The 16,437-nt window shown below is 37.4% G+C and overlaps 1 protein-coding gene across 1 annotated transcript; it reads left to right on the forward strand.

Annotated features, from left to right (window-relative positions):
• Positions 1-15,094: 15,094 nt before the first annotated feature.
• LOC136688592 (odorant receptor 131-2-like) lies at positions 15,095-16,060 on the forward strand. Its single transcript, XM_066662433.1, has one exon. It carries the CDS (start codon positions 15,095-15,097, stop codon positions 16,058-16,060), a length of 966 nt encoding a protein of 321 aa, XP_066518530.1.
• Positions 16,061-16,437: the final 377 nt, after the last annotated feature.

The raw sequence follows: 16,437 nt of genomic DNA on the forward strand, positions 1-16,437 counted from the left end.
AATAACCCCAATGACAATTCTCCTCCTCCTTCACCTAATATTGAGAATAACCCCAATGACAATCCTCCTCCTCCACCTGACGATAGTGATGTACAAACGGGAGGTGATCTTGACCCAAATATCAATATAAATCGCTTAGACAGATTCCGCACCACTGAAATTAGAAGAAGGATAAACTTTTTTTCTCTCGGTAACGTCGACAGCGTTGCAGAATTTTACAATTATGTTCTTGAGATTTTAAATGAAATGCTCAATGTTGCCAATGGTGAAATAGTTGGACCGAGTGATGGTGTGTTTGTAGAAATTCAGGGTGATTCGCTGATTAGCTTTGCACATATCACACGCTTTGTGCAACATTTGAACTGCAAAATCATAGTGTTGTACCGAAGTGATGAAAAGGGGTATAGTTTGTTTCAGAACACTAACATGCCTCATAACAAAACAGTTTACCTGTTCTTGCAAGATAACCATTATTGCGGTGTCAAAAATCTTAAAGGTGTTTTAGGTACATCCTATGTCTGTCCTTACTGTTCCACCGGCTTTAACAATCAGAAACATCACAAATGCGATTTTCATTGCAACGTATGTCTTGACAAAGACTGTCCTAAACAGCCTAAAAAGACTGTACAATGTGAAGATTGTCTAAGGGTTTGCAGATCGCAGTATTGTTATGATAAACATAAAACAGTGATCGATCCAAGCGGTGATCAAACTTTATGCAAAACTAGATTCTACTGCCCTAAATGTAATACCGTGCAGGATCAGAGTAAAGGATCGAAAAAGCATCAGTGTCAAACCAGTCGTTGTAAAAACTGTGGAGCCAAAGTTGATTCAGAAATCACACATGAATGTTTTATGCAACCTATAATATTTGAAATTCCCGATGAAAAGTATGTCTTTTATGATTTTAAGACGAATCAAGAAACAGGTTACCACGTAGCTAATTATATATGTTGCATTGATTTCAAAGGTAGGGAGTGGACAGCAAAAGGGGACAAATGCGTGGCATCATTCTTTAGAAAGTATCGCAAGGAAAAGTATAAAAGTTATACATTCATAGCGCACAATGCTAGAGGGTATGATTCATACCTTTTGTTGAACCATTTAGTAAAGGAAGGTATCACCCCTAACATCATAGCACAAGGTGGTAAAATCTTGTGTTTTCAAGATGTTGAGTATAAACAGAGATGCATCGATAGTCTCTCTTTTCTCCCTATGAGACTGTGCGCTATTCCAAAGGCTATGGGGCTCACATCAGACAAAAAAGGATATTTCCCACATTTTGGAATACTGTGGAAAATCAGAATTATGGACCTTATCCGAAACCCGAGTTTTACGGGGTAGACACCATGATGGCCAAAGAAAGAGAAGAATTTTTTGAATGGTACAATACATGTACAGGAAAGCTCTTTCACTTTAAGGAAGAAATGTCTCAATATTGTAAGAACGACGTCCACATTCTGAGAAAAGGTTGTATAGCTTTCAGGGATGAGATACTGAGCAGTACAATGGTTGACCCGTTCAAATGCATCACCATAGCTAGTGTATGTTTGCAAATATTCAGAATCAACTTTCTGTCTGAAAACATTTTAGCTATCCCGCCTTTAGATAATTACATCGCCAGTCAGAAATCTTTCTCAACACCTTCCATACAATGGCTCGAGTACATCTCTGAGAGAGACAAGATCCCCATCCGACATGCCCTCAATGAAGGTGAGGTCAAATTCGGAAACTATTTTGTGGATGGTTATTATGACGACGGTAGTGAACGAAAGGCTTTTGAGTTTTTAGGATGTTTTTATCACGGATGTGATAAATGTTTTCCTTCAAATTTACCACATCCTCTAAGTAAGAGTTCACAATCCTTTGGGGATGTTTATCAAAATTATATGGATAGAATTCAGACTTTGCAAAACACTTTCAAACTGAACGTAACTATGATGTGGGAGCATACCTGGAATGAGATGAAAAGATCAAACCAGGATGTTAAATTGTTTATGTCCCGCTTTGACTTTCCTGAACGCATAAAACCACGAGATGCTCTGTTCGGTGGTCGAACAAATACTTTACATCTCCATTATGTAGCACAGCCCGATAAAAGGATTGATTACTACGATTTCACGTCCCTCGATCCTTATGTAAATAAAACAAAGATGTACCCCGTGGGTCACCCCACTATCATCTTTCGTGATTTCCAACCGTTGGAAAAATATTTCGGGCTTATTAGAGCAAAAGTTCTCCCCCCTAAGGGCTTGTGGGCCCCTGTTCTCCCTTATAGAGTGAAAAGCAAACTCTTGTTTCCTTTGTGTCGAACGTGTGCTGAACAACAAATGCAAAATTGTAAACACACGGATGAGGAGAGGGCCCTGACAGGTAGTTGGTGTAGCGTTGAAGTGATGAAAGGCATTGAGAAGGGGTACAGAGTGTTGAAGGTGTTTGAAATATGGCACTTCCCTAATCATTCGAAATATTTGTTTACAGAATACATCGATAAGTTTCTGCAGACAAAACAGGAGAGTTCAGGTTATCCCTCCTGGGTGGTGAATGAGGCCGATAAAAAAGAGTACATTCAAAAGTATGAGGAGAATGAAGGGATCAAACTAGAACAATCACACATTGAAGTTAATCCTGCACAGAGATCTGTGGCTAAACTGGCGTTGAATTCTTTATGGGGGAAAATGTGTCAGAGAACAGACAGGACAAACACTACACTGATCAAAGACCCTAGTGAGTTTTTACAATTCATATTCTCGAATATGTATAACGTAAGTCATTTCTCCTTTCTGAATCAGGAGGTGGCATTGGTGCAGTGGCGTTACGCAGACGATAGATGTCTCAAACCGGGTAACGCTAATGTATTTATCTGTATTTTCACCACAGCCTATGCTAGACTTGAATTATACAATGTGATAGATCAACTACAGCAGAGATGCTTATACACGGATACTGACAGCATCATTTTCAAAAGTAAAGAAGGTGACTGGATGCCTCCTCTAAGTGATTACTTAGGAGGCCTTATGAGCGAATTGGACACAGGTGATCAAATAGTAGAATTTGTCAGCGGGGGTCCGAAAACCTATGGTTACCGCACTCTCAAAGGGAAAACTACGATGAAAGTTAAGGGTATTACTTTAAACTACACCAATGGTGAAATTGTTAACTTGAAATCCTTGACAGAATTAAGAGTTAATGAACATGTGAAAAATCCTAATTCTAATGCGGAAATTATGACTACCCACAATCAAATTGTGAGAGATAAAAGAGGCTTTCACTTAAAAAACAAATCACTGATGAAAAGGTTCAGAGTTGTGTATGATAAACGTGTTCTCTTACCCGATTTCACAACATTACCATATGGATATTAAATAACTAACTAAAAATGATGAATCCAAGGGGATTTGATTCTAGACTTCAGCTTCCTTTTTCTTGTATAGTGTGTGGTCCAAGCAATAGTGGAAAATCATTTTTTATCAAAATGTTGTTGGAAAATTGTACGGATTCCATGTCAAAAACCCCGGATCAAATTGTATGGTGTTATACGTGCTGGCAACCTCTCTATGATGAACTGCTGAACAAAATAAACATACGTTTTGTTCAAGGAATACCCGACTCTTTGTGTGATGATGAACTATTTCCACCGCACAAAACAAATTTATTGGTAATCGATGATCTGATGGAAACAGCTAGCAAGAACGAGGAGGTAGAGAAGGCTTTTACAAAATATACACACCACAGAAACCTGAGCGTCATCTATTTGGTTCAAAATCTGTTTTTTCAAGGAAAAAGTAGCAGAACCATCAACTTAAACACCAACTATATGGTGCTTTTTTAAAAATCCTAGAGATAAACTACAGATAAGCATACTGGCGCGTCAAATGTATCCGGGAAACAACAAGTACTTTTTAGAATGTTACCAAGAAGCAACTGCTAGACCTTATGGGTATTTAAAAGCATCAACGCCAGATGAACTTCGTCTCAGGTCAGGATTGTTTGCGTGGGAGAATCCTGTAGTGTATATTCCAAAGAAAAAAATTGTAAAGTACTGAAAAATGTCTGCACGTCTAAAGAGAAATTTTCAGATGTTGACATCTCTATTTCATGCTACCCCTGGAGAAAGGAAGGTTATATTACGTAAAGCTTCCTCAGATCTCATATTAGCCATCTGTGAATTAGCCCTAAATCTATTGAGAGGAAACATTCCTTTAACGTCTCGTCAATATCATCAGTTTAAAAGACAGAAAAAAATAATTAAACTATTTGCTAATAAAAGAACATCTGTGGAGGCTAAAAGAAAATCTGTTAACCAATCCGGAGGATTTCTTCTCCCTTTATTAAGTGTCGCAGTCCCCTTCATCAGCAGTTTAATAACATCTGGTCAGAGATAACATGGAAACCACTGATAAGATGTATTTGGTGCCTCAACACCAATTAGATAAACTTAAAAACATGACGAGTGGAAAAGAAACTGTTAGAAAAATGGTGGAAAATTATATAGACGATGTGATGCGTCATATATTGAACAGATCTGATTTGATTCCTTATGAAAAGGCTAAACTTTATGCATCAGCCTTGCAAAGATTTTTAAACATCGTCAAACAGGGGGAAGAGGAAACGTCTCAATTAACCCTTTCGTACCTACTGAAAATAAGACAGAAAATAAACCTTTGACGGAGGATTTACAAACAACCAAAGATGAAATTATTAAAGAGGTTATAGCAAATGTTCCAGCCAGAACCAGAAAAAATGCTTCTTACATCATGGAGAAAATATTAAAGTCTGATGATGTAGCTTCATGGAATGATGAAGGTTAATTTATTTTCAATGGTCAAACAGTCAAAGGATCACACATGTTGGATTTGATTAAAAATCTCACAGCTCCTCAAAAATTATCTGATGACCGGAGACTGTTAGGCTGGGGTGAACTGTTACAAACTGTCGCTAACTTAAACATTCCATTTTCAACCATTCCTAATGCAGGGGTTAGGCGTAAAATATCTGATGTTAAAAAATCCAGAACGTTATATTCTCCTCCTGCTCCCTCCCCTAAAATTTATGATTCCTCTAATCTTGAACCTGCTTTTAAATCTCCTAGATTTACTGCTTCAAACTGGTTGAATTTTTAATTAATCATATTGTAATTTTATTTCATAAATGATGAATCTTTGTAACGATTAATCATGTAATGTTTGTCTTTATTTACATAAAATGCAATTTCAATGATTTTACATGTGTCATCGTTATTATTTTATTTCAAATACAATGTAAATCTTTCACCAGAGTTAACACATTGAATACAATTCATAACGTGTGTGTTATTTTTCTAGGGTACATTTTTTTAACAAGGGCTACAACCATATCATCATTTCTTTTTAAATCATCACTATACATAGACATAATTTCATTTAAAGTATAACCTTTAGCTTTATGATATAAAAAGAATACACAATGCAACAAACAGATTCGAACCTCTGCACTTGTTTAGAGTTATGTATTATTTCCAGACAGTTCCTTTTTAAAAAATAATAAATAGATTCAGGAAAGATGGGGGAATTTGGTCGATTTCCATATGAATCGACAAAATATCCTGTGGTTTCATTGATTAGATATAAAGCCAGCCAGTGGCCCCCTGGCATGTGACTCGGGTCGGTATTTACGATGAACAAAGCAGGAAACTGTGTCAATCTGTTCTCGGGTAACTCATCACTAGCAAAAACACCGTAAAAGACTTTTCTTAGAGACGGACAACTTCTCATCAACTCTGTAAGTTCTCCGGTATCCATGTTTATTGATAATCTATGAGAACGTTTCGACAACTAGCGATTTCCAAAATTGAATCAAAACTGGCATACACAATTAGATTCACAGTCCTCGGAAGAGGGTTTCGAAATCTGAGTTCCAGTCTCATATTACCCGACTTTATTAAAGATAGATGCTGCCCACAGTCATCATCGGGTGTCAGGTTGAATGCGACCAGAGTGTAACCTTGGGTGTAGTCTTGTCTGTTTATAGACAACCTCTGATCTTTAAGTTGTTTTCCTGAAGCTAAAATTAAGGAATGAAACTCACGGACCACATTCCCGTTTTGAAAATCCAGCTGGAATGGCTTTGCCGGGTGTTGTGTCCCATCTACATACAGAGCTATAAAGTAATGTTTAAAATGAAACGGATTTTTATTGTATGCACCGCTGAAAGCGTCATTATCGACCATTCCGAAAATTAATGTTTTAGGAAGGGGTCCGAGGAACAGGTTCTCTTGGGTACAGATACGACTGCCTGCGGGTAGACTGAAGGTTTTCATAGAGACCCTCTCTAACGGATATTTAGCTGTAGCGTTAAGTAACGCCTGCGCATGGCCCAGTTTCACAGCTGGAGAAACTGTTACTTTTTTCACAAACAGTGATGCAGAGTAATTTGAGATTGTAATCCCTCTGTCCTTCTTTCATTAGACAAAATTCCTCTTTACTTCAAACCATTTTAACTTATAAATCAACTAGTAAAAGTTTATCTTGAAAAAATATATCAGAATGGATGTGCCCGATCAAATCAAAGGTTTTACTTTCTGAGCTAAAAAGAGCCCTGTTTTTTAATCCATTATTACGACCTTGAGGGTCGGTTACATCCATCTGACCGGCTGTATCTTTATAAAACAACCCGGTTGAAAATTGCGTTTGCAAGGCGTCTGCGCCATAATTCATGATACACTCCATTATTGATCTGTATGGGTAAGTATTGCTTGATTGACTGATGAGGCGATCCCCGAGCATAACATCTACTTGTGAAAATAGAGATGCTATGGGATAGTTAATCATTCCGACCTTGGCATCGTTAGCAATATTTGACCCATCAGGATTTGTAATCTTACATCTTAGATGTAAAAAGGTGTTGTTCAAGTCCAGGTAGTCTTCTCCATTTCCTGCTAAGTAAAACTCCAAGGGTCCGTTATCAGTCAAGGCGGAAAGTGGCGGTATTTCGACATAAGTATATTTTTCAATACTTGTTTGAGTGTAAGGTAACGTAAAAATGTCTAGCTCAGATTTGGTGCATTCATTTGAAAGACTGTGTAAGAAAGCCATTGTGTTAGAAAATGTTCAATCTTCTTCGTTTGATTGAGGAGGAGGAGGAGGACGAAGCACGCTTGTTGTCTCTTCGTTTGTTCTTTTTCACTCTGTCTTTACTCTCTGCAAGCTTTCGCTTTTTATCTGTAATTACAACGCGCCTCCCAGGAGGCCTCTTAACATTCTTGCGCACAATCGCAGCAATTCCTGATCCATCCTGTTTTTGATTTCTGTTAATAATGTTGCTCACGACGTCACTTACTATGCCTTGCACGGCTGTTTTAAAATGCGGTTTTACAACAGATATACCCCTTTTAATAACAGGCACAGCCATCCTAAAAAGCGCTTTGAAGATTCCGCCTAACCCGGAACCATACATAGTCGGTGTTCCTTGATACCCCGGCAAGACCACTTCCTGCTTGATTTGTATAATATTCTATAAGATTTCTGGGGTCCGTGTAGCTTATACCGGTCATTTTCAAACGCGAAATGAATGTTTTGCGGGTCTAAATGTCAGGGTGGTGTGAGGAGTAGATTTAAAGGATGCGGACACACTCGCTACAACACGGAAAGGTTTAATAATGAAATAACAAAACAAACTTTACGAGAAACACGAGATAACATTTACTTGACTGGGGACTGAAACAAACGAACTAGATTAGAAACACGAAGACTACGAAAACATTTGGGAAAGAGCAGGAAACAGGGCGAGCTAGAGAAACGAGAAACGAGAAAACAATACGAAGAACCATGAGCGTGAAGCAAACAAACAAAATCAAAATGACCGATCACAGGAAGTGAGGGAAGAGGGCTTAAATAAACGAACTTAACAAGAGACACCTGACACAGATAACTAAGGACAATTACAGAGAGGCGGAACAAGAGGTGGAGCGAGTGAACATAAACAAAGCCATGTGAGGAGAAGTAAAACAACAAACAGAGCCACATGGAAGGAGGAAAACAACCAGAAAGTGTCAAGGTGTGACACTAAAGTGAAGTTTAGCAATGAATTTTCCGTAGAGAAAAGGAATATGTTGATTTTGGTCTGATTTAATTTCAATAACTATATCGTTTATAAAACTCTTGCTCACAGGTACGTAGTGTGGCTTGTCGTAAGTTATTGTGACAATTTCGTTGTTCTCACCGGTTATATGTACACATCTCAAAAATGGTACAAAACTATCCCCTACCCTTTGATAATGAATAATATCTGTATACACGTACAGGGTGTAAAATCCTGCGTGGACGTCTACTGGATAGCGAGCCTCAGGTTCATCACGTGTAAGATTTTTCTTTGGTTCCAGACCTAATATAATTGATAGAATACCTTGAGCCCCCAGCGAATACCTTTTATCAGTTACCATACGTATTTTGTATGTATTAATATTATATTGGATTCTTGAATTGAATTCTTTTTTAATTCCGTCATCGAATCGAACAAAATATATGCTTTCCCACGCTGTCAACGAGTACCATGAATGAGGATATTGTACTTCAGTGAGAGACACCTCCCAGTCACCCGTCAATTCAATAGGTTTGGCAAATTTGGTCGTGTAACATGAAATCTTGTTTTCAGGATAGATGTCTTTGGATGCGTTGCTCGGGAGAGTCACATAGAACCCTGTCTCTTCCATGACTATATGATTATGATTTTCAAATCTTTTTAAACTTTGATGTCAATCACATCCTTTGCAGGAATCCAAGAGTTAAACTTTTCAGGCCACCCCACCCATTTCACCAAACACATCTTTCTCCTATTTTGTATTTTTTCATCTAAAATTTTCTCAATTTTATAGGTTTTATTTTTTCCGACTATAATTTTTTGTAGCTCCTGTTCATAAAATGCCCCGTCAATGTTTTCACCATCCATATCTTGCAGCTTGTAAACCGGAGGATCTCTCGGTATCTGTTCCAAAACCGTGAAATTTTCATTCGTATAGTTTTGCTCATATCCTTTTTCAAAATGTCTTTTCACACGAGAAATCTTTACAATGTCCCCGATTATTATTGTAAGCAAGGACCATATCCTGTACCACATCAATGTATTTTCTCGTATTAACAGCTGTTAAATATTTCCACATTTTATTTTTAAGCGTCTTGTTAAAACGTTCACAGACCGAAGCTTTCTGCCCTGTGCCTGTTGCAAAATGTACGATATTATATCTGTTCATTAATCCTTGAAAGCTTTTGTTAAAAAATTCTTTTCCTTGGTCAGTTTGTAGTTTTTTAGGAACTCTCCCATCCATCAGAATAGACTCAAAAGTTTTTGTCACCTCAGCTCCTGATTTGTTCCGTAATACACGTACCCAAGGAGGAGGGTTTAGGAGGGGCAGCGTTAAGACATCTTCAAATTTCATTTTTATCATATGAAAACAGTATGTTTTTGGGGTGTGGGTCATAGACCGGGGGAGAAAAATGAACGATTTTAAAACAATCTTTAATCACTAAAACACCATTAATCATTTAGAAGTTGGAGTTAGAAAATTAAAAATTTACTTATGTATACCCTGTATGTGTGTGGGGGGGTACGTGCGTGTGTCATAACCGTTTGATTGGGGGGGGAGTGGTTGAGACCGTTGGAAGATTCCTGTAATGTGTGTGCGCGCGATAAAGTGGTGGGGGGTTCACTTATGTGTGTGCGCGCGATAAAAGGGGTGGGGGGTTCGCTAATGTCTGTGCGCGATAAAGGGGTGGGGTGGTTGATCGTTAGCGATTACGGTAGCGAGTGTGCGCCTGATAAAGCGTAGCTCGTGACTTGACACCTGTGATGAAACAGAGCCTGTGCACGCGTGTGTGCGCGATAAAGGGGTTCATCGTGGGAGATCGTAGATATCTATAATAAAACAGAGCGAAGGGCGGGAATTACGCTTAAAATACACGTTTATGATTGGTTGAGGGGAGGGCGGGAAATCCGGGGGTAAAATACATGCTTGTGATTGGACGAAGCGAGGGCGGGAAAATACACGCTTATGATTTGTGGCGTGGAGCACGCTCCAGGGGCTACTACTATGCACCCTCTATAAAATAAAAGAGCTTACCGCCACGTACAATAACCACGACTACGCCACCCCAATTGTCTAAAGGTTATGGGGATCCCTGTCAGGTTTCTGGACTGCTGCTATCTCAGGAATACCAGCCATGGATGAATGGATGTGACGCAGCGAGGAAGATTGGGAGGAAACACACCAACACATTTCGGAGATTCTGTCTCGGTATAAAGAGCGGGCAGATAAGCACCGGTCTTCTCCCTCCTACCAAATTGGAGATCGGGTATGGTTGTCAACGAAGGATATCAGGTTTGAGGGGAGCAGTAGGAAGCTCCAATCCAAGTTTATTGGACCTTTCCATGTTTCTGCTAAAGTCAACGATGTTACTTATATTTTATTATTTACTTATTTATTTGCTTATTTATTAATTTACTTATTTATTTATTAGTTACTTATATGTTACTTTTGGTTTGTTGAACACGAAAGTGAAGTTGAACATCTCCCATAGCCTGCACAGTCACCAGATATAAATATTATTGAGCCACTTTGGGGTGTTTTGGAGGAGCGAATCAGGAAACGTTTTCCTCCACCAGCATCACGTAGTGACCTGGCCACTATCCTGCAAGAAGAATGGCTTAAAATCCCTCTGACCACTGTGCAGGACTTTCTCAAGACAAATTGCTGCTGTATTGGCCACAAAAGGAGGCCCTACACCACACTAATACATTATTGTTGTCTAAAACCGGGTGTTTTAGTTTCATTGTCCAACCCCTGTATGTCAGCTTTCATTCTATATATATCTAAGTTCATTCTATATATATCTAAGTTCATTCTATATATATCAGTGTTCAATCTATATATATCAGCATTCATTCTATATATATCAGTGTTCATTCTATATATATCAGCATTCATTCTATATATATCAGCGTTCATTCTATATATATCAGTGTTCATTCTATATATATCAAAGTTCATTCTATATATATCAGCGTTCATTCTATATATATCAAAGTTCATTCTATATATATCAGCGTTCATTCTATATATATATAAGTTCATTCTATATATACCAGCGTTCATTCTATATATATCAAAGTTCATTAAATATTTCCTGTTTGGCTTGCCATAGTATGTATATATATATATATATATATATATATATATATATATATATATATATATATATATATATAATAGATAGATAGAACACAGTTCTGAGATCGGGTTCCTCCGTACTTATGATAATGATTGTCACTAAACTGGTTTTAGAAGAGCACTGTTCCACAGGAAGTGGTATTAAAAATGCTGTGTATGGTTGGCCACAACATTCAGATCCTGAATTGTTTTTTTTAATAGTTAATGCTGCATTGGTGCAGCATGAGAAGTCTGTAAACAAGATGGACACCATGTGAAAAATTTTGATGATATATCCTTTACAAATTTGTTTAGGTTATTTGGATAAATCTTGGCTGTCAGCATTTGTAAGCAACATTTGCCTCACTATTAAAAACTAGCAAAGCAAAGAGGTTAGAGGTTAGAAGAGTATAATTACCCCTAGCATTGGGCTGTGATGCAGTGAAATTACATTTTCTACAACTCACTTCAGTCTAAAACAGTTAACAGTTAATCATCCAAAATCAGTACCAATGTTCTTGTGGCTGAATGCCATCAGATCCTTCTAGAAATGTTCCGATATAAAGTGTAAACCCTTCCTAGAAGAGCATAAGCTTGTATTGCAGGAAAAGGAGACAAACTATGTAATTTTTTTCTTTTTAAGAAATGTCAAAATAGCTACATAGTTTTTGAATTGATGCAGAAAATAACAATTTTAAGAGACTGCTGCCCATAATATGCAAATATTATTATCATAAAATGTCTGATGGCATGCTGTCAGAGGCCTACATAACAATAAAAATATTTTTAACTCTATGTTTATTAACCATTGACCCTATTAAAGTGAACACAAAACATTTAAGAACACTGTTCTTTTTAGTTAATTGGAACTTTCAGCAATGCCCGGGATTCCTGAGAGGCTAATTACATGGTGTGAAAGCAATTAAGCAGGTTCTAAATTATTAAACATTCTTTGTTATGCACGTTTAAAATTAGATGTTTCATTAAGTGTTTGGAAAAGCCTCTGATATGGAAAATGTCCCTAAGGATTTCTTGGCAATATGAGACTCAGTACACTATCATCTGCTACTTTTGGTAATTAGACAAATGCAGAATGGAAAACAAATGCACATTGGCTCTGATTATACCCAGAGGAAAACAGCCTTACACCTCTACTAAAATATTACATAATTCGGTTGTAAACATGTTGATGTAATTTGCCCACAGAACATCTTGCAATCCTCTAGACACATGATTATTTACTGATATTGTTCTTATTACTGTTTTGTTTTCCACCTTTTATTTATTTATTTATATATTTATTTATTTATCTATTTATTGAATATGTAAAACATGTTAACACCATTTTTTATGCTGGCTGCTCAAATGTTTTTTTAATCAATTTTATGACTTTTAGTTGCTTTTTTATATTAAACCCATTGATCCAGTCAGAGACTTGTACAGAGTTTAGTTTGTCTGTTGACAGATGGTGGATGTTCTAAAAGGTTTCATTCGGGTATTTTAACATATAGGTTATATTTTTTATATAATAATTTTGAACTTCTTCATTTCCTGGTAGCATGTTTTTTGTTGTTTGAGAAGGTACTTTTACTTGAGTTAAATTTCTGTCCAAGAAACTATAAAAAACAGATTTAGGGAACTCCACCCATATTTGCAATATTACATTCTGAAACTTGAAGAGACAATGTTTTAAACAGATATAGATAAACTTTTATTTCATACTGACTATGTATAATTGATGTAGGCCTACAGTGAATTTGACCTTCTGCTAACTAACTAATAAAAGGGAAATCAAACTGTGCTGGAAATTAAGCTGGAAACCCACAATCTAAAGCAGGGTTTTTCTACAACACACATTGCTAGATGAACTGGCTGCTCAAAACATCCATATGTGTGGGTGTGTTTTGCCTGCGTGTTGTGTTCGTGCCTTGCGCCCAGTGATCGCGGATAGGCTCTGGACCCACCGCTCTCCTAAGATGGATAAGTGGTTACATTATGAATAAATGAATAAACAAAATTAACGTACATGAACACCCCCTTGTGCAGGCTTTATGTTATGCTGCAACCTAGACAGTCTAGTTAGTTTGCATGCTGCTGTTCTAACTTTAAACATGAATCCTATTTCTTATTTTTACCACTACTCCTTGATTCCAAGTGTCATCCTTGGAGCTGAGATATAGGGTGTAGTTTTTAAAATCTTCCCCTACACAAAAAAAAGCCTGATACATCTTCGTAACAAAATAAATAAAGAGCAGTACTTCATTCCCAGGCTACTAGCAATGCTCGTAAAGTAGCTGGCCACCGGTCTGCAGTGAATTGCAGGCATCATGCACCTTTAGAAATTTAACAGTCTTATCACCTATTCCAAACTTTTCTCTGAAATTAAACTTTTCAAAGCTTTAAGTTCCACCTTGCAGTAGTAACATCAGGCGTTAGAATGTAATTGATTCAACATTTAAGGTGGAACTGAAAATTAACTAGCTACCTACTGAGCCATCAGAGTACTGTTACTGAGGTTTTCTGCTTAAGAAAGGTTTTCATGTTACGAAAAGTGTCATAATATAGAATATTAAATAATATAATACTATAGTTATTATCATAGATTTAAGGGAGAAAATACTGACATTTTTGGGTTTATTGCCCAACATGAATTGAGATCCTCTACTCTTAGGCAAAACTGAGAAATGGGATTAACCCTGATCCTGAATGTTTTTAATAGTGGTGTCAAGAAACAAACAGGCCAACATTCTTGCATTCATTCATTGTCTGTAGCCACTTATCCTGTTCAGGGTCGCGGTGGAGCGACCAGAGCCTACTCGGAGTATTGGGCGCAAGGCAGGAACACACCCTGGAGGGGGCACCAGTCCTTCACAGGGCAACAGGCCAATAGTATTTAATTTTGTAATGTGGTAAATATTCAGATTTTGTGTTGCCTGGGTTGTAATATATATCAATGGACAAAATATAGGTTGTTTTAAAAAGGTTTGGGGAAGCCCTGTTCTAGAGGACTACCCTAGTCCCCAGGAATGACCAAAACAATGTTGTATACACCAAATATAAACACAATTTACATATAATTTCTGTGCGGACAAAACAAGAGATGTCCATGAATTCCATGCTGGTCTAAGTTGGATTATGTTGGCTTGGTCCCAGTTAAGGCCACATGGTTGTTTCTGGGATGAAACCTCAACTCAGGTCTATGCTACAGCTATGTAAAATAGTTAGGGACTGGTACCCTGTCCAAGGGGGTGGGTTTCTGACATGTTCCCAGTGATTCTGGGATTCTAGGGCCTGGACCCACCACAAACATGCTCTTGATCAAGTGGTTACAGAAGACGAATGAATGGATGGATTAAATAAAGACACTGGTTTAGTTGGTCACCCAGATTTTGGATGCAAGCTTAACAATGAGACAATCATTAGTTTTAATATAATGACAGGACAAAATTATGCTGACTAACTTTGTGAATGATCCTCACTGTATGGTAGTGTTTGTAATCACGTGGAGATACACAGTTCCTGAAATGCCTGATAGGGGTGTTTTAATTTTATGTGAATATTGAACGATAACAAATGCTTCAAGCTTAAGAGTTAGCTCCCCCCACCATCCAACTGCTTATACTTGGCACATACACAATAAACCTTACATGTCCATGATGTAAACAGTTGAATATTATAATCAGTCTAGCTAACCTTATATATATGTTTATCCGAAGTCTCAGCATTATTTTCCTTACTCTATTGTTACTGAAGGTAATGCATTATGATGTTCTTGATTGTTATTGTGAGGCATAATTCTGTAACATAATACATTTATATATGTGTGTGTGTATGTCCTAGTGCTAAATAGTTTAGAATATTGTGTTGTTGTCTAACATATTTTAACACATAATAATTTATTGTTTTCTCCTAGATATGTGCACAGTGGACTGTAACAGTACTCAAAACACAAACACTAGCTTTCACCAGCTTCAACTGGTTAATTCTGTTCCGTCAATTATTAATTTAAATTTGGCCATTACACAGATATTTGTGTGGCCTTTTGTCTACGTCAATGTTGTCATGCTTTTCACCTTCTGCAGAAAGCAAGCTTTCAGAACTGAAACTCGTTATATATTGTTTGCCCATACCTTGCTGATTGATGTGATTTTTCTTTTACTGACAGATTTGGTGGTAATTATGTCATACAGCTATGTATTACTACCTATGGCATACTGTATTCCATTCTGTATTCTGATGGAGACAGTCACATCATGCACACCTCTAACTATAACTGCGATGTGTGTGGAACGATATGTGGCCATATGTATGCCATTGAGACATAGTGCTATATCCACTCCCAGCAGAACTATGACCACTGTCCTTATCATTTGGATCTTAAGCTCCATAAAGCCATTTATAGATGTATTTATTCTTGCTGCAACTGTTTCAAAAGAATATTTTTTAGAGCCTACCCTGTGCCATTATGATATAATGACACCAGAGAAATGGCATCGTTTTATGAGGGGAATTTTGTATTTTATTACTTTTGTAATAATTGTACTCATTGAGTTCTTTTGCTATTTGATGATTGTGCTCGCGGCACGGACAGCGTCTGTTGACAAGAAGTCAGCAGGCAAAGGTATGCGTACCATCTCACTCCATATGCTTCAGCTTATCCTGTGTACTGTTGAGATAATTTGTCCCTATATTGAAGCATTAGTTATACAGATAGATATTAAGCTGTACATAACAGTCCGCTTTTTCAACTTTATTACATTCAATGTCATCGCCCGGGCAGTTAGTCCACTTGTCTATGGCCTAAGAGATGAGAAATTTTACGTTGCCCTGGCATACCTCATGAGATGCAGACAGAAACATATCTCATCTGAAAACAGATGATCTAATTCATATAAGCTCATCAGTGCTACTTTATGAAACATGTTAATTAAATATTTACAAAATTTGTTTTAAATGGAAATTATGAAGTGTTTTAATGGTACATTCACAATTTTTTATCAAATCAAAATATGTACCACAATTGACTGTGGTACATCTTACAGTTCACATTTCTAGCAGCATAGTGACATTGGTTCTTGAAGTTGCAAATGCCTGAACATATTTGCAGTCTGCATTTGTGTTTTGGTCATGATTTTTGAATATATCTGTTCATGTCCATATCTGAGTATGTGAGTGTATGTGTGAGTGTGTTGACTGGTGCTCCGATCAGGGTGTGTTCCTGCCTTGTGTTCAGGGATGCAGAGTAGGCTCTGGACCCA

This window comes from Hoplias malabaricus, chromosome 1, assembly GCF_029633855.1.
Source record: "Hoplias malabaricus isolate fHopMal1 chromosome 1, fHopMal1.hap1, whole genome shotgun sequence".
Classification (NCBI taxonomy): domain Eukaryota; kingdom Metazoa; phylum Chordata; class Actinopteri; order Characiformes; family Erythrinidae; genus Hoplias; species Hoplias malabaricus.

Excerpts from the sequence above, each read along its gene's own strand:
- LOC136688592 (XM_066662433.1), top strand. The coding sequence starts at position 15,095 with ATGTGCACAGTGGACTGTAACAGTACTCAAAACACAAACACTAGCTTT.